The 25,255-nt window shown below is 28.6% G+C and overlaps 1 protein-coding gene across 4 annotated transcripts in view; it reads left to right on the top strand.

Moving 5' to 3' along the window:
* Nucleotides 1-24,147, top strand: part of LOC111619168 (inversin-B-like) — a 32,721-nt gene extending 8,574 nt beyond the window's left edge. For 2 of the 4 annotated variants that reach the window (XM_023360858.1, XM_023360856.1), the window contains exons 4-14: nt 5,367-5,606; nt 7,645-7,752; nt 12,612-12,810; nt 12,879-13,012; nt 13,110-13,273; nt 16,311-16,432; nt 16,996-17,997; nt 18,129-18,319; nt 18,410-18,462; nt 18,540-18,657; nt 23,285-24,147. In XM_023360858.1, the coding sequence (XP_023216626.1) occupies nt 5,367-5,606; nt 7,645-7,752; nt 12,612-12,810; nt 12,879-13,012; nt 13,110-13,273; nt 16,311-16,432; nt 16,996-17,997; nt 18,129-18,319; nt 18,410-18,462; nt 18,540-18,657; nt 23,285-23,997 (3,044 nt within the window). In that variant the 3' untranslated portion in view covers nt 23,998-24,147. Of the gene's footprint in view, nt 1-5,366; nt 5,607-7,601; nt 7,753-12,611; nt 12,811-12,878; nt 13,013-13,109; nt 13,274-16,310; nt 16,433-16,995; nt 17,998-18,128; nt 18,320-18,409; nt 18,463-18,539; nt 18,658-23,284 lie in introns of those variants that run through there. The other 2 variants (XM_023360857.1, XM_023360859.1) reach the window with 2 other exon arrangements.
* Nucleotides 24,148-25,255: the final 1,108 nt, after the last annotated feature.

Below are 25,255 nucleotides of genomic sequence, written 5' to 3'. Positions count from 1 at the left end.
AAAAAAATATTATATGGAATTGAACGAAAATGAAAATTTGCTTGATAATTCAACTACGCTTGTTGGAGAACAATAAAAACACTACACTCAACAAGCCACCAATAAAACTCAACTGCCTAACCTATAACCAAAGTCTTCTTTTAATTTGTTTTTAAAAAAAAGCGCTTGACAAACTTGCCCCGCATGCCGAAGTTGCCCCGGTCTCCCCTAAATTTATCATATAAAATAAAAAATTAAACTGAAATTAAAATGATTTAAAGTAGATAAAATGTACTTAAACTCAGAAATTAAACGTTTTTTTCTAATGAAATTGGGGCATAAATTATAATTTTCGCCGCATATATTAACTAATTGAAGACTTTTCTATATTTAGAACGGTTTATAATTCTACATTGGATGAGCCTAATGAATAATTATATTGAATTTAAAATATTTTAAAATTATAAATATAAATTTCGACTGAAATACATCGTTTCGAATTGAAAATTAGTACGAATTTCATTATAAAAATGGTTACAAATTTGAAAAAATATGATTACTTTTCTATTGATTACTCACAGTAATCACTTCATTAGTCATTTTCTCTGAAAAAATATATGTACAGTGAAGTCTGATTTATACCTAATCCACTTATATGTAATTCTAATTCTTTTTATACGTATCTATCTGACGATCCCGGTTCTATTCCTTTTTTTATTTATATACCAAAGTGAAAATAATAAATTTTATTCCATGTACTCAGTTACTATCTTGCCTCGTACCAAGGACAAAATAGTAACTGAGTGCATTAGAATCCGTATCCCAGGGCCAAATGATCCTGAGATTATTTTGTTCCACGGCCTTCATAAATGAAGTTTTTCGGAGCCTTGTCCAAGCCTGCACATAATTAATGAGTACAAAGCTCGTAGGCTTGATACTGTCTCCACTTTTGATTGGGATTGAGAAAACAACTCGCCACAATAAAAGCACGGTACATCGTCGTCAGCTGGAGAAACTTGATTTGATGCAAAGAGTGGTTTTCGGCAAGATTCTTAGCGATTTTGGGAATTCTTTTCTCGAATGTTTTGAAAATGGGATAATGACGTGAGCACTGTGGCAATCTCCTTTTCTTTCTTATGAGTTCTACTGATTTTTGTTAAAAAGAAACTTTTTTACTTAGTCCCTTCGATAACTAAATTAGTATTTCTGTTGTTCAAAATGTGTATCTATACATTAACTTGTCTGCACAAACTTCTTTTAAAAAACCGCACGATTAAAAATCAATAATAACTACATTCGCTATCTTAATTCGAATAAGCATTACTGTAACTTGTTAACAGCGATAACCAGTAAGTGGGCATATATTTGATTATAATAATCTTACATTGTTTCTATCCACTTGGCAATACGATAACATGGGATCGTTTTACCTCACCACCCTTGGAATCGTTTTGCTTCACTCGACATACTTTTTCAGCACAGAGTTTTGCAAACTTTACCTTTGATTACTTTGCAAGTTGCTTGCATGCTTTTAAACGTTTCTTAATATATCTTTTTAATTAATTATAAAAAGTCAAAGCATTACGTTTTGCTACACGTTTCGCAATTCATGTGAAGCTTAGAGGATGACACAACTAGGGTTTCTCAAACGGGATCCCGGAATCCCGGTTGTTTTTTTAACCCGGGAAATCCCGAAAAATTTCTTAAAACTTCACTTAAAACTTTGTGTTAAGGTCGAAGAAATTTTGCAAATAGAAAGCATAATTAACTCATAAACTGTCGGAATTCCTTTGTATTTATCAATTTTAAACCTACTTATTAGTTTTATTTTTTAATTTTTTCTCGTTATGGCATGTCACAAATGGTCAATAATCAGTACGTAGCTTATTTGTGGCAGGACTCTGAAAATTCTTTACTTGTCGGAACCTGTAATATCTGGAATAATTGTGTTTATGTTGTCTTAATTTTTAACCATGCCCTGTAGCTTCAATAACTGCGTAACGCCAGGTTGGGCAAATTGGGCAAGGATACAAACGAGTACGAAGTCTGTAAGTATGAAGTTTTTCTTCATAAACCCGATTATTAAAGACAAACGAACTGCCGAATTATTGGGCTATAAGCTTGATGTTTCTATTAAAGCAATCGAGGTAAACAAATCAAGAATACTAGAGAGCGAAAGACGAATCTCGAAAACGAACTAAAAATCTTCCAGGCTACAGGTGAAAAAACATAATATCTGTCTTCTCTTAAATGCATTAAACACGATTCCACTCACATCAATTGAATCAGTAAGGGCATTCTCGGTAGCAGAACTTTTCATTACTAAAATAAGAATTAGAGTGAGTGATCGGAGTATTGACCATCTTTGCTTTTTAAAATCTTATAAAAATTTACAATATTTTGTATTATATTTTATTTAAAAAACAAAAATTACCTTGTAAGTTAGAAGTTTGATCTAGATTCATTTTTATTAAATTTTCAACTCAATTCAAAGCATTTTTATTCTTGTTGTTGTATGCAGTTTCCAGCAAACTTCAATAAATTTTTTATATTTGTGAAAATTTCTATGTAATTCAAAGGTAACTTTTATTATATATCTTACACAACATTATTAATATGATTTTGGAGATTACAGAACATATTAAATTACTTTAAAAAATGAAAAATAATTATATCATTGATTCTAAGATATTTTGTATATTTTAAAAATAATTAATTCTATCCCGGAATCACGGAAAACAGTTCACTTTTATCCCGGAATCCCGGGACAAGCAAAAGACCGGGAAATGAGAAACCCTAGACACAACATAAGTTCAGAATAGTCATCACAATATTTGCTGAATAGTTTGTAAGATTGTAGTCTTTTTTTGCCTGCTGCTCACCCTTCTTGTATTATGAGTGTGATGATATGTATGTATGTACTGTATGTACTGTATTCACCACAATGTTTTTACTGCAACATCAACGCAGCTGCCAGCTAACTGTCTCTTATCTGAGGTCACCTTTAATTGAGAATGATAAAGTATCTTCAAGCTGAAATCTTGCAAATGGCTAACTGTTGTTATCTAGCTACAATTTTGAAAAATAACGAGGGATTATTTTGGGCAAATCTCCCATATTCATTCCACTATATTTTAGTTAGCATATAACTTCCCAGGCTCCGAAAATGAGACAAAAAGCGAACTCTAGTAAGATTTCGTGATGACAAATGGGAACTCTCACACGAGAAAACACTAAAGCTTTTGAACTGTTTGCAGCGTTTTGATGGAGGTTAACGTAAACAACTTGTATTTGCATAAATTCCGTGATTATGAAATTCATTTTTGTCTCCGATTATGAATTGTGGTTCGTTATCGAAACGAAAAGTTATCTCAATTTAATGTAAGAGATCAGACTAATCACTAAATCTGTAAGTGTACATACAATTGGCAGACCGCTTAAAAATTAATTATACATTATGTATCATCACAGTGAAAATAAATAATATGAAGGCATGTTTTGTTGCTCTTAATTTTCAGCAGAGTTGTCAATTTATCTAATTTTTTGTTAGATTTAGTGGATTTATGAACAATCTAGCTACACAAATTACCTAAATTATAATGGATATGATACAATAAAGGGACAAATAAAATACTTATTGTGTCTTGAATATTTTAAAACATGGCTTTTTATTATTAAAGAATTATTTTTAATTCTTTTATTCAAAATAGTAAAAGCAATAGGATGTATAGAGAAGTTTAACATCCAGAATCATTATGGAGAATATGTCTAGTTATTAGACGTATATTATACTCTAATATAATGAATTTTCTTTGTAGAAATGATTAATTTTAAAGTTGAACGTAGTTAATAATTTAATTCATAATCTTTTATTTTATTTAATGAATTATAGACAAATTTAGGATATTATTTAAAGTTCTGTTTGCAATAATCTTTGATAATTACTTTTAATTGGATTTTTATTCATATGTTGTTAATCTAACCTTAAATTTCAATTAATCGAATCTCGTTTTTGATTTAATTAATTGAAATTTTACTCTAAAAATATTAAAATTGCGTATTTCGGTGTAGCCCATAAAAATTTTAAAAATTCTTTAAAAATTCTAAAATATACAAGGTTGTAAGCTATACAATATAACACGATGTTCTAAGTGAACAATTAAAATAAATGACAATCTTTGAATTATTTTCTCTTGGTTTAATTTTCTACTTTAAATTTAGTTAACTAATATAAATCCCTGTCCAATTAAATTAAAATAATAATAATAATAATAATGTTAATAGAAACAAGATAAGAGGAGTTTTATCATTTGAAACCTGATATTTTAAGTACAATAAATATTTAGAAAGATGCTTTATTAGGCAATAATCGTATTCTAATCGTTAAAATTTGTATCGATTGGTTATATTTGAGATGATTTATTATTGAAGCTGTCATAAGAATACTTTTAATATCGCAAAAAACAAAATATGAATATAACTTATGTAAATAATATACAGAATTACAATTAGTGATGGGTTCATTCCAATGATTTACTCTCCCCCTTTTTTTTGGTTCACCAGTGAGCCATTGAACACTAAATTTCTAATTCTTAACTTTTGATCTTTGATTGTGAATATAGACATTAATCGAGCAGTTTCCTATCATGTGCCGTAAAAACCAATGACTAATTAAACGAGTTTAGATTCGCTTCCATTTTTTAGCGTATTTTAAAATACGTCCAACATGGAAGCAATATTTTCACTATTTAATAATTTTATAAATTAAAATATACAGTATTTAAATGCAATTAAAATGACTTATTAAATGATAAATTAGCCGCATTATCGATAATGGAATTATAAAAGTTTAAACATAAAAATGTGGAGTTTTTAATGTGGAAAGTGTAAAATAACAATATGGTTATCGTTTTTAAACATTTGAGCAATTGCAAGATCTTCATGAACAAAAAAAAAATTTTTTTACTGATAGGGATGATCCATTGGAATGATAATTTGATTATTCAAATCATTTAAATGAATCCATCACTAATTATTATTATTTTATACCCAGAATCTTTATTTTTCAAATTAATTAATTTCCAAATATTTGTGTAATATAAACATAATAGTTAATTAAAATTGGATATTATAAATACAGTAGACTCCCCCTAAAACAATGTAGATAATTCCGTGTTATATGAATTCCCTGTTGTACGAGTCACTTAGATTTTATAAATACGTGTGCCGGCTGTGAACGGCTCACATATTTGTAAAATCTAAGCGACTCGTACAACATGGAATTCATATAACACGGAATTATCTACTGTGTTATAGGGGGGGTCTACTGTAATTATAAGAATTATAATAATTATTTATTTACTTTTATTATTTCTCATGTTTTCTAGTTTGTGGAGAATTGGCATGTTTGGATATCCTAATGGAAGCTGGAGCTTTTCCTTCCACGCCAGATATTCATGGAGCATATCCCATACATTATGCCGCTCAGATGTGTGGTCCTAATAGCGAAATGGGAAACGATGTAAAGATCGGATTAGCAGCCCTTCGAAAACTATTGAGTTGGGGTGTCGAAGTCGACGTTAGCGATCAAGATGGCCGTCAACCACTTCTATGGGCAGCTAGTGCAGGTATGCATTCTTATTCTTATCGTATTTATACAAATTATTATTATAATTAAAATTGTAGTTAGTTCTAGTTGTATATAAATATCATTGAATATTTATAATTGCCTGAAACTATAAATATTTCACTGCAAAAATTGAAACTTTTTGAAATTTTAAAAGCTATTTTCCATCCCAGATTAAATGTCTTTTTATATGGTAATGATTTACTTGAATTTTTCAAGATTCTGAAATATAACAGTAGCTTATATAGATCTAAATTATTGGCTGTTTAAGTGAGGTTATTCTTATTCTCTTAGAAGCGTTTCTGTATTGGAAGATTCTCAAGGGGATGAGATATCGATATCGAATAAAAATAATGGAATAAGGACAAGGTATAAAATTCGATCGATAATAGACTCTTATCTTGATAATCTCTAACCTAGTTATCTCTTCGCTTTCACGATCAAATTGATAAAGCTTCTTCGTGTCAGTTTACAATACGTTTCATTCTTATCATCGCATAAAATATGTTCTTATAAATTATTTGAAAGTTTGCCTTGATTCCATTTCAAATTCAGAATCCTGAAAATGAATTATACTGTATTTTATATTAATAAAGCTATTCTTTATGCTAGGTTATTTAATTCTTTATAAATATTTTAATGATAATAAAGTTAACAATATATTAACTCCTTAAAATTTAATTTAGTATGGTAATTTGAAAAAATCAACGCTATGCAATTAGAAAAAAGAAAAATTAATAAATAATTTTATAGTTTTTAGTTTATAGTTTGAAGTATATATTGTAAATGGTATATTTATATATTGCAATCCATGAAATATATATATATATTAAATTAAAATAAATTTTAGCGTGTTTTATTTTAAAAATCCTCTTATAAATACGATTATATACTTACTAATTGTAATTTATTATAGGATAATTAAAGTGAAATAAATTATAATGCGTGGAAATATCATTTTCAAATCTCTGCAATTCATAAAAGTTATTTTGCTTCTAATATTTGTATTTTAATCTGATCGAATCATCTTATTTGGTTGATTAATTATTCGCTACTAATAATTATATTGCGTAATTAGACTCAGAGCGTTGTTTTTTATCACCTTTCACTCTTTCTAATTGACCTTAATAGATTGGTCCTCCCGAAATGAACGAAAATTGGGCCGTAAAGCCGTGGATATTAAAATAAAGCACGTTATAAATATTGCATTTTTAAAATGGATATTTTGAAATATATATCTGTTTAAGAATTGCAATAAAAACAATACAAGAAGTTGTTATAAATTATTGTAATTTAATTATATGAAAATATTTTTTTAAGATGACATTATATTAAAAGTAATTGCATTAAAAATTTATATTTCCATATTGTAATGTCAAATGTTATAAAAATCTGATTAAAATACAGTATCAATTCCATTATTATAATTTCATGAGGATAACAGAAGGATATCAATACATAATAATGAGGGTGTTAAACATTTTGTGGTCTAACGTAAGCTTGATCCCTGTTGTTACAAATAACATCGTGGCTTAACTACACAATGTCCATAGAAACTGTTAAATGCACTCTAGTTTTATATGCACAGAAATATAGTGAAGTAAAAAGTATAAAACAATAGAGAATTTCTAGCTATTTAATCCAAAAGTAACTGTAGAATTAAAAAGGAAAATTCTGTAGTAAAATAGCCTGCAAGAATTTAGTAGTTCAATATTTATAATTTCATTATTTATATGATTTTTCTTTTATTAGATATACCTGTTAATAATTATTTTAATAGAAGAAATATAAATTAGTTTTGCATACTTTTATTTATTATAGCATAATTTATTTTTCTATGTATGATATATGTAAACATTTAGAAAATTAGATTAGATTATTTAAAAATTGCACTTTTTAATAAATTAATTAAATAAGTATATTATTCGCTACGCACTGCATGTCAATAGTTGCACTGTAGATAGCATACGAGGGACTTAAATGTGACACCCATTAGAAAATATATACTGATTTCTGTCCTCTGTCCGTCCCTGCTGAAGAGACCAGAACTAGTAAAACATACTGTCCTTCAGGCAGCAGCGATGCAATCCTCGCACTGGTGAATGCCGGAGCCAACGTCCATGCTGAAGATAAGGATGGACTCACAGGTTAGTATCTTCATTTGCACTAAAGTGAAATTTCTCTAATTAATTTCAATGAAATAAATTGTCTTTAAAATTAAAAAAAGCTGATGCATAAGTATATATATATACTACTATTAATTGAAGATATCATTTCTGTGTAATAGGAGTTTCAAAATTTTTTAATGTAAACTTGTTTTTTTATAACAACATAAACTATCAATATTTATATTTTGTACAGATGAAATATATGTTTTATAATAACAAAAATTATTTTACTCGTTTAATAACTCTAGAAGTCATTTAATATATTACAGATGAAAGTAATGACACCATTTTTATCTACTAATCCATACATTATATTATTTTTTTCTCCAGATTAATTGATACAGTAATCTGTTTAATGCGAGGAATACGTGTTAAACGGGTATTTTTCTGTTTCTTTTGTATGTCTTATTTATTTCTTTTTAGTTTTTGTACTGTATTATAATTTATGTTTTATTTCAAACAAACTAATTATAATTTGCCCTTAAACAACTATATGTTAATGCTTACTCAAAATTTTATCTTAGGGAGCCGAATTGAACGGATCAAAAAGTTTTGATGCGAATTCAATAAAATTTTCACCTTATGTGACCGCTAAATTAATAAGTAATAGAAGACACGACATAATATAAATAAAAATTAAATTTTAATTAAGAAAAAAATTTTTGAAAAATTTAATAGTGTAGTTTTTCTTTTGCTTTAGTATTCCAGGGCATCTTGGTTCCCCTCTGGGTGCCCCACTATGTTAATGTATTAGTTTTTAACGCGAATAATTGAGGTATAGTTTCAAAAACGGCCAACTCCACTTGTTATAAGTCTGAAGCATAAAGGACTTTAATATGGCTGATTTTGAAATTAACCTCCACTATTCATCCCTCTTCTTATAACAATCATCATTGAGAATAACAGAAAAATACGTAAGATCAAGTGCTTAGCTAATTGTTTTTTTAAGATGTATTTGAAACTATACGCTTCAATTGTACTCCCGCACACAGGGACGTCGAAAGTTCGTATGGGGACCAAGGATAGAGTGGTCCCGTTTTGCATTTTTTTTTAAATAAATGAAATATATAGTATGCTTCTATACTAATAAATAGTAGTTAAATATATTAATAAAGGTAACATTATAGTTTATACGGAAAAGAACTAATACCGGCCTTTAAATTTTCTCGGGTCCGGAGAAAAATTTCCAGCTTCCTTCCCTGAGCACAGTGCACACGTATTATGGTAGAGTCTTGATTAACGGAGACTCGTGTAGCCAAGGTTCTGCATTATTCGACATGAATTGCGAAAGAGTATTTTAAATGCTTTGTCGACAAAGACAAGCGAAACTTAGGATAGTAAGTTACAGTTTGTTTCACGAATCTTGGAAGGAGATGTGTGGTATTCGAAAGGATCTGGGAAGTTTTTAAAATAGTTTCGTATTGTCGTGAGAAGTCAGAATAAAAGTTTTTAAAAGATGAAAGAAATTTTAATTGTGATTAGGGAAGAGGGCGGATGGGACCATCTGGAAGTCGGAAAATTTCCAGAGGCGCCGGAAAGTCTAAATTTTTATTATAAAACGAGCAAAAATTATTGTGACATCGTGATGAAAAATTTAATCATATTTAAAATACGAGGTATATACTCGCGATCTCAAATTAATAGTGTCATGCTCCTGTACATCATAATTTTCCTGATAACAACAGTCATGCCAGTCATCTACGTAACTTTGTTGTAGGAGGGAAAATTTTTGAATTGAAATCATATTACTTCTGGTCTAGCCCGGACGTTTGTATTTAGTTAACCGTGGCCCAATGCCCCTAAGCTTTCCATATCTGGTCTCGACCGTATTTAATACCGTTCTCGAGATTAATGAAGGACAGACAGGCAGACGATGACGACAATGGGAATTTATAGATCCACATTTTTTTTTCAAATTGCAGCCCAATTACAATTAAAACTTTGTGTTTACTGCTAGTTGAGTGGATAGCACTGGTAATTTGGTGACTGGTTCGCGTCTGACCAACGGGCTGGCTGCGTGTAGTTTTTCAGGTTTTTTTCACGTAACTCCTAAATAGAAGCTAGTTTTCACAGAAAGTTCTCTGGGTAGGCGCCTTCTTTGGCAGATTGCCCATGTGTTGCGTTGTCTTACTCCATCCACCAATCCAATCAAAATACGCAAATCAAGCTTACAACATAGGTATTGTACCTACATCAGTGGCACCCCCAGAAAGTTTTGTTGTGGTCTTACCTCATATTGCTCTTTTATCTATAATTTTTGTTATTAATATAGGTTTATACGTTGTAAACTGCGTTATTAACATATAAATACAATATGTACTGTACCAGACAGCTTACCCCACACTTGCTCTTGCATATCAATATTTTTTAACTTGGCCAATTTCTCGAGAAGCTTGCGAACGAACCTTTTCGAAATTAAAATGTATAAAGAATAGATTAAGATCAGCAATACACTTAATCTCGACTGGGAGCATTCATGCTAATGAACCGTGAGAGAGGAATTGTGAGCAGAGTTGAAAAAGAAGAAATCATTACGGCTCTAGCTTGAAGTCCCCTATTATCAAAGTTTATTATTTAATGCATGAACTCAAGGATATTTTTTCTATATACTTTATATAGAGGGGGAAAAACTTATTTTATTAGTCTAAGCATCATTTCTGTGATATTTTGTTCTGAGTTCCTTAAGTGTAGCCGACATAAATAGTAATTATTTGTAAATGTGGTATGCATTTACCAAAATAAAAAATACTTATGACTGTTTTTGTTATACTTCAACAATGAATAAATCATTTTTAAAATATTGTTTCTTATGTAGCCTATTTAATTTATGATGCGAGACATTTGTAAAAAACAGTCTACTTTTCAACTTATTCTCTACATATTCATAAGCGCTGGTGTCACGAGTTAGTGTCCAGACAGACACTTTAATGTAGGTCAAAGGGTCCTGGATTTTAACATCCGGACATTTTAACTGATGACACCGGTGCCACTTCATATGTTTTCCGTGATGCTTCATCTAATCCCATCCGTCTGTGATTGTAATCATGCGTTTACATTTGCTTTAATAAATACAATTGTAAATAAAATGTAAAAATGTTTTATTATGTAATTTAAAAGTCATTATGTTCAATAAGTAAAAGTAGAATACATCATAGACATTAATACATAGACTACAAATCCAGTTAATTATTTATCGTGGTGAAAGTGGGCCAAAATGACCTTTGCACACAAAAAAAACCTGAGAATGATCTTTTGATTGGTCTATGAAGTGTGTAATTTAAAGGCAATACGACTATAATCATTATTAATCTGGTGTAAGTTAATCAAAACTGGATTTAGATTCGAAACATTTGAAATTTTCCCAAGAACAGAGAGAGATGACCGGCATGACTCTGATGTTATCAAGAAAAGTATGACATACAGGGGCAAGACACTAATAATTTGAATCCAGATCATATATCAATATTTTAAATTAAATAAATTAAAAATATGATTGAAACTGCAGTCTGGCATTGTGACCATGTCACAATAAGTAATTTTGAATTTTTTAAATTCTAATTTAATTCTTTTATAATTAAATCAAAAAGAAGGAAAGAAATGTATTTTGCTTTTAATAAGTTTAAGAACAAATTCTATTACATTTTATTACTCAATATTTTTTAGTGAGATTTTTTGTGTGTACTTCAATAAGTATACCTAATGCTTTATTATTATAGTGATGTAAATATAAAAGCAGATAGATGTCAGTATCGAGTGCTGTGTCAGACTGAAATCCAGGCATAGCTACTTTAAAGAATTGTTAAGTTAAAATAAACTATGAATGGCATAACATATGTATCTGTTTAAAAATCCCTACGTAATATTTCTATTTTCTGTAGAGGGATATAATTATTGTTCTAGAAAAGGGAGACCTTAAATAAAAGGTCTGATTTTTCTAGAAAAAAATTAAGTATTTTGGAGATTGTTTTAAGACATGTCACAGTACAAAAGATTTTACCCATTAGGAAATAATTAGTTGCAACATCTTTGGTTAAAGACGTAATATTATTGGAATCTGTTTTATCTATACTGATAGTTTATTCTGAGATCACCATTGTAAATCGAATTGTTGAAAAGTTGAACATAAAAAAAAAATAATAATAATAATAAAAATAATGTTAAATGTAAAACCATAATTATTTTCCGTGCCATGAATGGCACGGTACAAAAAAAAAATGATTGAGTCCCAATGTCAGTCACAGCTACTAATGAATTAGTAGCTGTGACTGATATTGGGACTCTAAAATAATTTTTTTTTTAAATATAAGTGGGCCTATACTAGTTTCGATCATCATAAGTTGAAGACTGACTGTATATATATAAAAGTATTTAGCCATTGAAATTCTGATTGATCTCTGACCTTGGAGGATAAACAGAGGGCAATTCATGATCATTAAACCAAATTTTTATTATTATCCAGTATAATACTTAGGAACATTACATCAAAGCATATTGTACAGAAAATCAGATATTGTATTATACTATTCAACATTAAATAATATGATTTATCACTAATAACTAACATACTGTACATTAACTAATCTACAAAAATCCTCTGATTTCAGTAACTTTTTATTAAATTTTTAAAAAATCCAATCATATTTCGTACTTTATTGTGGTTTATTCTTTGCATTTTCTTGCTTCTAGTTTCTAGCTAGTTTCTTGCTAGTTTCTTGCTTGCTTCTAGAAGTTCTAGAAATAAATTGAAAACCCTGAATTAATGTAGAGGCAAAGTAAATATTGAACAAATATAAAATATAGAAATGAAATTAAAATTAAATATTGTATATTTTTGACAGCTCTTCATTGTGCAGCCAGTCGAGGACATAACGACTGCATCGAAACCTTAGTAACATTATGTGGTGCTGAAGTTGATATCATTGATAGTAATGGGTGCACAGCTCTTTTTTATGCTGTCACTCTCGGTCATGCAGACTGTACTCAATTGTTGTTGAAATATGGGGCAGAACCAAATCGCCAAGATCGCAAAGGAAGAACGTAAGATTATCAACATTTAAATGTATGTTGTTGTTGATTATTATACATTTTACATCTTCATAATATAGACCTGCTCATTGTGGTGCTGCTAAAGGACAACTGGAAACTTTAAAAATATTATCAAAAAATGGAGCTAATTTGTGGATTAGAAATATCAGAGGTGATGTTGCCCTGCATGAAGCAGTTCAATCCGGAAGAAAAGGTATTATTATTATATATATGTTATGCAGATCTTCAAATTAATAATGCAATATTTGTATTGCATTTGTAATTAGAACTTTTTAAAATCATATTTTTAGATTTAGTTTATTGGTTACTCGAATCACAACCCCATGCAGTCAACATCTCTAATAGCAATGGGCGTACTTCGCTTCATGCTGCTGCAATAAGTAACAATATAGAAATGTGTAAGGTATTAATGGATTGGGGTGCCTTCATTAATCCTATTATGCGAAATAGTAAGGTATTGATTAAACTTTTATTTTATAATAATAATTAAATAACATTTTAATTAAAAATAATTTACTAAGGATCTAAATATTGTATTTTAGATATCTTTTGTGTGTGTATGTGTTAGTTATAGTAGAATCATGTTATTATAATCAAAGTCCTTTTAATGTTATCAGAACTAGCATGTCCCAAAATAACGTGAAGTTAAAATATACTTATTTTGATTACAGTAAGCAAAATTTTATATTGGTTATAGTTGGCATTAGCTTCAGGTAAACAGCCACATTTACACTCTTTTTGTGCTACAACTTCAATATTTGGCTGATTACACACAATTGTTATTATTCTTAACTATTGCTTTAATAGTTTTAATTGTTATTTGCTAACAGTACAATAGTTTAAATTACTGCCTCTCCTTTAATTATATTTTATCTTTTGTTAAAGACAATCTTACAAAACTGGACAACTTATTATTAATTAATCTTCTAACTGCACATTTTTTAGTTGTTTTAACTTGATCTTTTAATGTCAGAAACAATAAAATCAGAATTTCCACTAATTGTAGTCTTATTTAATATTGTCAGTCTGTTATTATAATCACTGGTCTATAGACAAGACTCAAAGTGATTAGAATAAGTAAATTTTATTGTATATCTGTACTTATACAATTGTGTAATAGAAAGACAGTAGGATTCACATTGCAGAAGGATAAAAGTGTCTACAGTGTATGCAATATTTTGGCAGCTAATTTGTATAAAAAATATTAAAATGGATTCTCAAAAAGTACTTGAAAGTACGGTACTACAGTGTCTATTATTCTGTTTGAAATACAAATACAGCTAATATGACTATTGAATATGACTATTAGCTTTATCTCTTTTTATTATTTATTTTTTTTAATATGGATTTTGTTATTTATAGGGGAAGATCTGCTATCTCACCACCCTATTACAAATATATCGACAATAAATAAATAGATAAATTTTACTGAACTTAAAATGATGATTACAGTATTTTTTAAATAATTTACTTTTTAATTATTATATATAGAAATTATTAGTTAAATTGGCATGACTATGAATGGGTTTGTAGTTTTTTTATAGAAATACATCATTGAGCTTTCTTGTTATTTTGTGGGGACCTGTGAACATATTGTAACACCAGTATAATATACAGGTAACCTTCATATAACACTGTGAGAGTATATAAATGTGGGAACGAGTCGACATGTAGAACTTTAGTGATTTCTTCAAAGGGACAAATTTAGAACAAGTGTGCTTGATAGAGCAGACACTTAGCAGGAAGAATCCACTGATCTCAATAGGGACTAGACAAAGACAACTATCCAAATTAACAAGATAACCCTTTAATTTTCCTGAGAACATACAGTACTTCTAAGAAAAAAAAATCACAGGAACATACGGAGCCCGACAATCCAATATATTGAATATTGTTAACATCAAATCTCCTGACAATATACTGCTCAAAATTCCCATAACGTGAGGACATAAAACATACTGACAATGAGTTTGAAGTGTACCTCTTCCTTTTCGTCACTCTGGGTAGAAAACAGTTCAAAATTCAAAATCTCACACTGACTTGGTTGCACAATCTTTACTTTCCCATGCACTTTCACCACCACCACTACTTTTCTTCTTCCCCGTCCTCTCTCCACTTCTGTTCTAACTTCTACCCGAAACACACCCTCCAATAAAACTCCCACCCTCTGTTACACACCCAGAATTACACAACTCCTCTCCACCAAGTTGGACCCACCATGTGGCGAAGGGGGGCAGGAAAAGACACAACATAGTAGTAAGTAGGTTCCACAAAAATGGGGCATTATAAAAATCATGTAATGCAGGAATAATATACAATTATCATAAATTTTATCTGTCACGTAAGAAAAACAGTTTTATTTAACTCAGAAAACTTCATTTAACAAAACATAAATTACAAAACAAAAACAAACTTATTAAAAATTCATAAAATACAATTTTGTTTACTCAGGATTGAAATGCACTTACGGTAATTTATGTCTTTACTTTGTCCACACTTATTATCTAATTAAATGCTATTTTCAAGAATGTAACTGAAAAAGTAAAAGAAAACTATAAGCAGCATGCAGTTTACACACAAAATGCCAAAAAGAATTTACATTACATACAGTGCATAAAATTACTTACTTGTTAGCACAGAATAGTATTTTACATTTTTCTAACAAGATTGTCACGCATAAAATGCTTTCACTATACAGGGAAAACTGCAGAATCTACACATGCAAAGTATGTTGTATCAACTGAAAAATCATTTACTAGAATAAGATAAATAAATGATTTCATATGAACTCTTATATCTAAATTGCATTGTATAAGTACCACATTATATGAGGATTACTTGTACATTATATTTGTGATGTTTATAAGCTATATAAAGAAATTAAAATTTTCTGTATTTGTTTTTGAATCTTCATAAAAAAAATTTAAAAAGTCAAATCGTTTTAAATAATAAGATATAAATAAGCTATACTACTTAATTCTTGAATTTTACATCATTAAAAATTATTTACTTGTAATCAAAATTGGTAAGGTGACATAGTCTGCATACATAGATTTTTTTTATAATCTGTCATGAAGTTGTTCCTAAAAATATATATCTTAAAAATTAATGCTAAAAGTCATATTTTGGTTTAAAAAAGAAAACAAAAAATTTATTTAACTGCTGATGTAGGACTAATTGTCTGTTATATATGTTTCTAATTTGTGACAGAATCATGGAAATGTTTTATAAATATTAAAATATCCTATAAAATCTTTATTGATTTTGTAGATTAAATCTGGACTTGATTTTTTAATATTTGAAAACATTATTAAATTTTAACATAAAAAATAAAATTTAATAATTTATTCATTTACAAAAGTTTTTCATTGTTGAATTTTTAGTTTAGTATGTCATTCAACATATTAACTTGAACAAAAAAACCAAAACTTTTCCTCGTATTCTAAAATATATTTATTTATTTATTATTTGAAATACACTTTGATAACTAGGGACAATTAATGACACCGCTGGATGCTGCCATTTATTGTGGAAACAGAGGTTGTGCAAAATATCTTCAACTCCATGGAGCCATTCCAGCTAGTAAATTAATTGAAAAAGATGATTATTCTAGGTAAATTTATTTACCTATTCTTAAGGTTATAATTTTAAATTGACAAGATTATTTTTTTATTGTTGAATTCTCACTTTTTTTTTTCAAATTCAAGGAAGTTTTCAAATTTTAACATTTTATATTTAAGTTAGTAGAAAAATAAATGTAAAATGTTGGATTGATCATTTTAATTTCAATATCTTTAAAATGTTGTTGCCAATGCTGTGAAAATAAATCTTACTTTTTTTGGGAGTCAAAATAATATACACAATCTAAATTGTTTAAATTCAAAATACTTTCAGATTGTGCATGACCATCTTTAAGATTAAAATTTTTTAATGCTTTTATTGGTTGTTTTTTGAGATTGGAGATGGAAATGGGTGGTGATTTTATATTTTAATTTGAATAAATTATATATATATTAGAACTATACAAGAGTGTAGATTTTATGATGTTGTCCTCTATTTTTCAGATTGATATGTGTGAAATACATTATAAAATTTTTAAAATATTTGAATCAATAGAAAATTTTAATTAAATCAAAACAATTTAAATTTATGAATATATTTTTAATATTTATTTAGGTATTATATAAATGGTATTGACTTGAATGGACGTCCCTATTCTGTATTGGATGATGGTAGAATAACACCAGTCAGTGATCGTTTAGAGAGTGCAGTTCAAACTGATGTTTTAAGATCTGAACTGAGAGATGCCAATGTTCAGGTACATCTACCCCAAAATGAAGCTAAAACAAAAGAAAATGAGTCTATGGTTACTCATGTTTATGTGCATGCAAATGAAGAAGTAAATAAAGAAGAAAATATAGAAATAAATAATTTGAAAAGTCATAAATCAACTGAAAATGAAGATGAAGGAAAAACTATTGAGGTACAGATTCATAGAAATAAAGAATTAGATAATAATGATGAAAACAAAGAATCAAATTTAAATTCTGTTAGTAATGATAAAAAAGGAATTCTCATTCCTGAAGATTCAATAAAGAAAAAATCAATTAAAAAAAAATTAAGAGTTTATGTACCTGAAGGAGTTGGTGAAGTTAAAGTGATACAGTTTCCACTTTCTGAAGAAGCAGAAAATTCTAATTCTAATAAAGTATTATCAAAAGTTAATTCTCTTTCACCACTTTCAAGTTCAGATACCACTGTTAAAGATTCTGGACTTGGTGAGGATGTAGAGAAGATTGCATATTCAGAAAACAGTGATCAACATGATGTACTTAATGATATGTATAAACCAGTTCTATTAGAGATTAGAAGGAAAAGAAAGACTAGAAAAAAGTTGCCTGATGTCAAACTGGAAGAAGAGCAAGAAGAAATGCCAAGAACAATTCATGAAAGAAAATGTCATATTCCTGGAAGAGATTATAATAATACAATGATGGGAAAGTTAGATTACAGTCAGCTTCCTGGTAAATCAGATTATAGCCATATCAAAGCAAGAGTTAATACTCGAAGATCAACTAATAATCAAAACATTCCTGTTATGGAAAAACTACAAAATTCTGGGCAGAAAAGTATGGCATCACGTAGTATTACTCAACAGATTCAACAGAGTTTAAGAAAGTAAGTATGATGTGGTATTTACATTCTTATATTTAAGGTAAAATTTTTCTAATCTGAAATTTTGGAGGACAACATTAATTGATTAAGAACTTTTTGATGACTATAAGTACAAATATGAACATTGTTTATAGATATCAATTGGAAAGGAAATTGTTTCAAGAATTACAAGAATTGAAACATCATCAAATTCGAAGTGGAAGAGCAAATGAAAGTATAGTTGTGAAAAGACTAGTGGAGAGGTATCGGAGAGAAGTTTTATTACCTGGTATGCGAGACTTTGAAGGTCCTTATACATATAAAGCTTTTGAGAAATATTTGTATGGTAATTATTTTGATATTGTTTATTGAAAAATTTGAAATAATAAATTATTTAAATTATATTACTAAAATTATATAATTTGAAATATTTTAGATCAGCTTAGATTATTATCATCATCAAATCATGGAAAGGTTCCAAGAATAAAAGTGAGTGATTATTTTTCAGTTTTAAATTCTTATAGCATATTTTATTTGGTTCTAAAATCTAAATTCTTAATGTTCAGACAGTTGTCCAGAAATCTCTACAACCATATACAATTATAGAGAATGAATCTGCATATAGCTGTACATGCAAAACTCATCGATGTAATCATGCATCACAAGCTTATTCTGGAAGAACAAGTGAGTAATTTCTTTTTAACTATATTAATATAACAATTTATTGAATATGTATGTTTTTAAACTATTTGATTTTAAATTTATCAATCATTATGGATTAATAACATTATTTTGTCATATTTGTGATCTATTCAATAAATTACCAGTCAAACAAAAATCTAACAATACTTGATCATATTTCTTTTAAACTAATAATAATAATATAATTGATAATTAATTTATTTTACATCTTTTCTGTTCAAGTTAAGATTTAAATTTATGTAACTAATATTAAACTTTGAATATTAATACAACATTAATCTTTCAGGAGTTTTGATAACTTTTTCTGGATTTTGTCATTTGACTACTGAATGTGATGAGGTTAACATGATTATGTTTTGGTTGGTTTTTTTTTTACTCAGTCCTCTTGGTTCTTATTAATTTATTCAATTCATCACTACAAAACAGCTTGATCTGTTCCTTGATTGTTGCTTTTTTTCTATTTAGGAAAAAATGAAGGGTTTTCCTCAGTGGTGTGTTGTTTCAGAAATGAAAATTTTTTCAATAAATTATTCCATTTGGATGATATGATCTGGTCTTTAACAGATGACAGAACCATAGCAGGGCACCACTGTCTCATCCTTTTTTATGTAGTACTTTTTCAGACTTTTCTTAGTCTCTTTGTCACTATATATTTAGTTTTTAATTGGTTTCTCACCTTTTTTATAATACAGGATTTCAGAAGACTTTCTTTTACAGGTTCTTTTCATCAATCTTTTGTACAGATGAACCAAGAGTTTCTCTGGCCATATTTCTAACAGCTGAATTAATCAATGCATCGTTAACAGTGAGTGAAGTTTAAAAAAATACTGATCTTTTCAATCTAGGCCATCTTCAGACATGGGCAATTGAAAGTTAGGAATGTCAATGTCAGAAAGAAGAAAGATGGATAGACTCCAGTGGAGTGAACAAACAGGAAAGGTGGACTATTATGGTGACAGTTGATGTGAAAGACTAAAGGAGATGCTGTCAGAAAAGAATTCTTATCTCTACTGTTTATACAAATGCTGGTAATGGAATGCCTATAAATTTTCCACTTTTCAAATACTTGTGATAAATACTTAATTGAAGAATAAAATCTTTCAAAAGCAAAGAGTTTTCAGCTCCACAAAACATGGACAAAAATGTGAAAATATAACATGTCATTACTACCCAGCTGACAGAAATCATGACACAATGCTGTCAAGTGCTATAAATCTTTTTTATTACAATAGTTCATGTCCAGCTTTTCCTTAATCTCTTACATAGGATTAGATCATAAGTGCTCTATGGTCCAATCCTTTATCTAGACTCCAAAGTCTACAGGGAGATTTGACTTGAATGGGGAGAGGGCTATCTTCTACCAGGGAAAGTTTTTAATTCCTTTGTAAATGGTTCCCTAAAAGATCTAACAAGTAAAGTATTCTACTGCAGGTTCTATATAAAAATTCCAGAACGTTCATTAAAGATATAGAGACTGTTTCATTAATATTTTATTTTAGGATTGTATATGACATTTCTAGTATTTTACACACAATAAGTATTTTATCACATTTTTCAGATGTAGTTGATACTATTCAGGACCTTGGTGTTGTCTTTGATTCAACACTTTCTTTTAAATATCATATTGAACTATTAACTAAAAACTTCTCAAGGAGCATGTTGTGGAGAAATTTCACAGTAATTTCTAGTAAAAGTATACTTCAAGCTTTATTTTTTACTAATATACAAATCTTAATAGATTATGCCTTGCCCATTTGGGCATCAGCCTGTCTCCACTCTGCATAAATTTCATTCAGAGTTGGCTAAAATTTATCTCTTTTTAAATAAGCTTGCAAACCTCCCCTTTGCTGGTTTTTCCAAGGTTGCTTATGTGTGCTTGGGCTTACCTGGTTTTTTAAACATATTGATTATTTTGACAGAATATATTCTTATAAATATTTTAATCTCCTTCCTTCTAAGTTTTTTTTTTTAAAAGTTCCTTCTTTTAACTCTAGAAATTCTACATGTTTATATTCCTTATTTACCCACCTTAATGTTACACTTAAATCATTTTTCTTCAAATACCAAAAAACTGCTGTAACTATCTACTTTTTCATAAGTTTTGAAATCCATTTGTAAAAATCTTTTTATGACTGTTCTCCACACTAATTCCCATGTATCCTTTAAAGTGTAATTTTAATTTTAATTTTTATATTCATGGGTTTGTTGTTTGTTTGTTATTTGGGGGGCAGCTATTATTGTCATTGTGGTATTAAAAAAAAATTTTTATGTACAGCACGTTTAAGACAAAACTGTAATGTTTATTTTCTAAAGACAAATAAAATACTACAGTATTTAAAACCTGATCTTGATTATTTTTGTATTGCCAGCTGAATTTTCCTTGATGCATATGTACATAATTTCTGAGGCATCATCATCACTCAGCTTAATAGGACCTTCTGTACTTGTAACTTAAGCATGAGTTTATTTAATTTTTGAGCATAGATTTTATGTATGTTTGCTCAGAGCTTTCAGGGATTTCTAACTTCTAGAGGGAAAAACTCTTCCCCAAGGTGATCCAAATAAAAATGGTACCAAAGGGATTATTGTTCAATAGCTGAATGAAAACATTTAACTGGGTATGTGTTTCCAAATGATCGAGACATCATCCATATAGTGTTTATAATAAATGATGCTGTGTGTGAGCCTCACACTAAGTTTCCCACAGATAAACCTTTGTTGTGCTTGTAGATAGATTTTATTGTTGAAGGAAAAAAATCATGAGTGGCATATTCAGTCCATAAGCTGTAGGATATTGGAGAAACATTCAAAATAAGGGATAGCAGAAACAAGGCTCAAATTTAAGAGTATGGTTATAGTGGATGCAGTGTTCTGACAAAAAAGATTTTTGATGAGTTTGCTAGAACAATCAAACTACACCAATTTTGACAGTGTTTACAGTGCATATGTACTGTTCTTCAGATAATGTCCAAACATATCAGAACAGGTTGGTTGTTCAAATCCTTGTTCTGACAAACAGATAAGATGAACTTGGCAGAAATCTTTTTTATTAGAACATGCAACCACTGTAACCATACCTTAATAGAGGGATATAGGCTTATGAAATCAAATATTATAACTTAATCTTCCAGTATTGTTATGTCCCTGAGATCAATGACTACTTCCATTGAGCTGGCAGTTGACAGAATGTGTTCCTTGAGGCAAGAGGAGATGAAGAAGTTTTTCATTAGGTACATGGATGAGTGGTACTTCTAAGCCACTGGTTGTAACTGCTTTCCTTTTTTGAGGATTTTGGAGAAGGCAATTAGCCCCAGATGGGCCGTGGCTGAAACATTTATATAATTCTGAAAGGGCAGTGTTTTCATGGTTACAGTTTTAGCTTACTTAGTAACACAGTTGATGATAGATGTAAGGTAGTGGTTATCTACCTTACCTTACTCATACACCTACTTGGCCATAAACAAGGAGACTGGCATCAACACAGTGATGGATATATCTCAAGATCCCACAATCTGAGATTCATCAAATGTAAAGATATTAAAAGAGGAGAATCTGCTACAGTTTTATTTTCCTTTGCACAACTTCCTGATACAGAGATAGATTGGCAAGCAGCAAAACAACCAAAACTGTCTCTTGCTAGTATAGTAGAGAAATGGAAAATTTATAACCACTCCATTACCAACATTTGTATAAACAATACTGATAAGAACTCCTTTAGTCTTTTGCATCAACTGCCACTGTCATGGTCCACCTTTCCCATTTGTTTACTCTATCAGAATATGTCCCATCTTCCTCCCTTCCAATACTGGCAACACTGTTTATGTCTGAAGATGGCCCACTAACCAGGTTGATAATGTTAGTGTTCTTTAAATTTCACTCACTGTTAAAGGTGCATTGGTTAATTTTTGCAAAGTTTTGAAATTATTTTGACATAAATTGAATTCCTTCGCCTGTATACAGATTGTCTGGTATTTCAAATTTAGAGAATTTTTATAAATGATAAAAAAAAATTCCTTCTAAATAAATTAGAATGCATGATAAAATTGTATAGTTTAAGATCAGAATATTTATAATTTACTTTATCTTAAATTAACATAGTAAGATGAATAAATATAAAGTTAATATAAATTTTATATGTATAATTACATAGATTAAAATTTTCAATTTGTATATTTTATTTACAATTTATTCTTATTTTCTAACTTAATATTTTAACAAACAATCAACTTTTATTATCATATGATAATTTTAGCATATTATTTTACATATTATAAATAATCATAACTGAGAAATTTCAATATTTCATTCAATAGTTCAAATTATAACATTTTTAACTATAATTGTATGTACACACAATTGCAATTAAAAATATATACTATTAAAAGCTTAATTTTGAAATATAAAAACTGATTTTATCAGCAATTAAATTCATATTCAACATTTGTATACTGTAAATTTAAATGTTACTAATGAACTATTACTAATTTAATAAAAAATTTTTCAAAAAAGATGATAAAAGTTCTTAAGATTAGTAAATTGTTAAAATAAAAAATATTTTCATATGCTGATTCTATGGATAACAAACAAAAACTTGCATTATGATTTTCAGATAAACTTTCATTTCCGAAGCCTACAGCAGTTCGTCAGAATTTGCTTCCAGCTATTTCTCCTTCGTCAAGTGTTCCAAGTGATAATTCAGTAATAAATCAGGAGCAGTCTTCTAATCAACAAACAAAATCTTTTGAAAATATTGCACTTAAAAATCAATTGTTACATCAAACAAGGTCAAGAAGCCTCGATAGATTCACTCACCGAAAAGAAAAGCCGGGAGTTTCTCTTCGGCATTCCAAATCAGACAATCTACCATCATATAAACAAGATATAGAATCACTTAGAGAATTCTGGAGAAGAAAAAATGAAGACACAAGAAATATGTTAAAACAGGAGAGGGAAGAAAAATCATTAAAAAATGATGATATTCCCAGATCAGTGTTAACAGCAGTAGCAAGAGGTCTGTCTAGAGATTCAAATCCAGATGATTCAGTTGTTGTCAACATGATGTCAGAAGATGATTCTTCCAAACTCACACAGACTTATACAGTGCAGCAACTGAAATCAATGTTAGAGGAAGATAGTAAAAAGTTACCAAATTTTGATCCTGAATATAATGGGCCTGTAACTTTTGAGGTTAAACACGGAAAAGAAAAAAATGTGTTCCAATTACCAGCCGATAAATTGAAAAATAACAAAAAATGGCAGGTAACATTTACGATTGGAAAAACAGAAATAGATAATACAGAAGAAAAAAATGAAGACAAATAATTGTTTGACAATCAATTCCGATAAAACAATTATCATTAATACTATTGATATCTTACAACATAATTATTTAAGATAATTTTACATGCTGTGATTCAAACTATTTTTATAGGATCAACAAGATGTTTGATCCAATTGTAAATATATTTTTCTTACTGAACATAATGTATATTGTAATTACATGTTAAACATTAAGTAATATTAGAAATATTGATAAGAATGTCTTAATTATGTAAATTATTTTAATTGTAAATGTGAATCGTTATATAATATATTTTTTTAATATTTAGACAATTATATTTGATTATAATTTTTTAAAATTTTCTTTAAAATGTGAATTTGTTCCCTTTTTTTTAATATAATGTTTTAACTTTTTTTGTTATTGATTGACCCATATATAATCTAAATATTAACAATTTATACATTTTTGATATTCTATGGCTTAATTCATAAATGCATCTTTTTATATAGTTTTGCCATTTAGAAACTGATGCAAAATAAATACAAAAGAATCCTCTAATTTGAAATCAATGAAACTGTAAGTTTAACTTTGTCTATGAGAATGTTTAGTAAAACACTATTATAGATAAAGTCAAATTATGATAGTAATACTTGGAAAATAAACTCAATGTTACTGTACTATTAAATACAACTATCCTGAATATTAAAATAATAATTGCTAGACTATTTAGCTTCCTAAATGTTGATTATTGGATCCTATCCAATCATTTTTTATATCTTTAAATGTAAAAAAATTTACATGTTAAGATATAAGAATTTTGAATTTTATTTATTGTCAAGCTGTTGATTTTCCTATTTTGAAATTGTCATAACTGTTTTGACTGGCATATAAATTTTATAAATTCATAACTTTGAAATAGGAGTTACACAGAAAATAAATCCACAATTTGAATTCCCATCTTCAATTAGCTGATCCAAAAAACTTAGGTCGAAACCATTCTATTTATTACTATTAATAGAATTAATTATTTTAATTTTAATACGAAGTTTATTTTAAAATATTTTACAGATTTACAGTTTTGATTGTGGATACATTTCTTGCGAATTGTTTAGCCAGAGATAAAACATATTTGTGTTGGAAAATGTGCAATTTTATTCTTATTTTATTTTATACTTAATTACTTCTAGTACAAATAAGTCAGGCCAAAATCATTTGAAGAAATAATATCCTTATATTTTACATTTTCTCCCAATTTTATTGGGATACATCTGTATTTACACTTTTATAAAATTTTGTAAA

The sequence above is a fragment of the Centruroides sculpturatus genome, unplaced genomic scaffold, assembly GCF_000671375.1.
Source record: "Centruroides sculpturatus isolate CEXI.00-Female unplaced genomic scaffold, Cexi_2.0 scaffold79, whole genome shotgun sequence".
In the NCBI taxonomy this organism is placed as follows: domain Eukaryota; kingdom Metazoa; phylum Arthropoda; class Arachnida; order Scorpiones; family Buthidae; genus Centruroides; species Centruroides sculpturatus.
The sequence above is the reverse complement of the archived record's forward strand: the minus strand, read 5'-3'. Positions and strand labels throughout refer to the sequence as shown.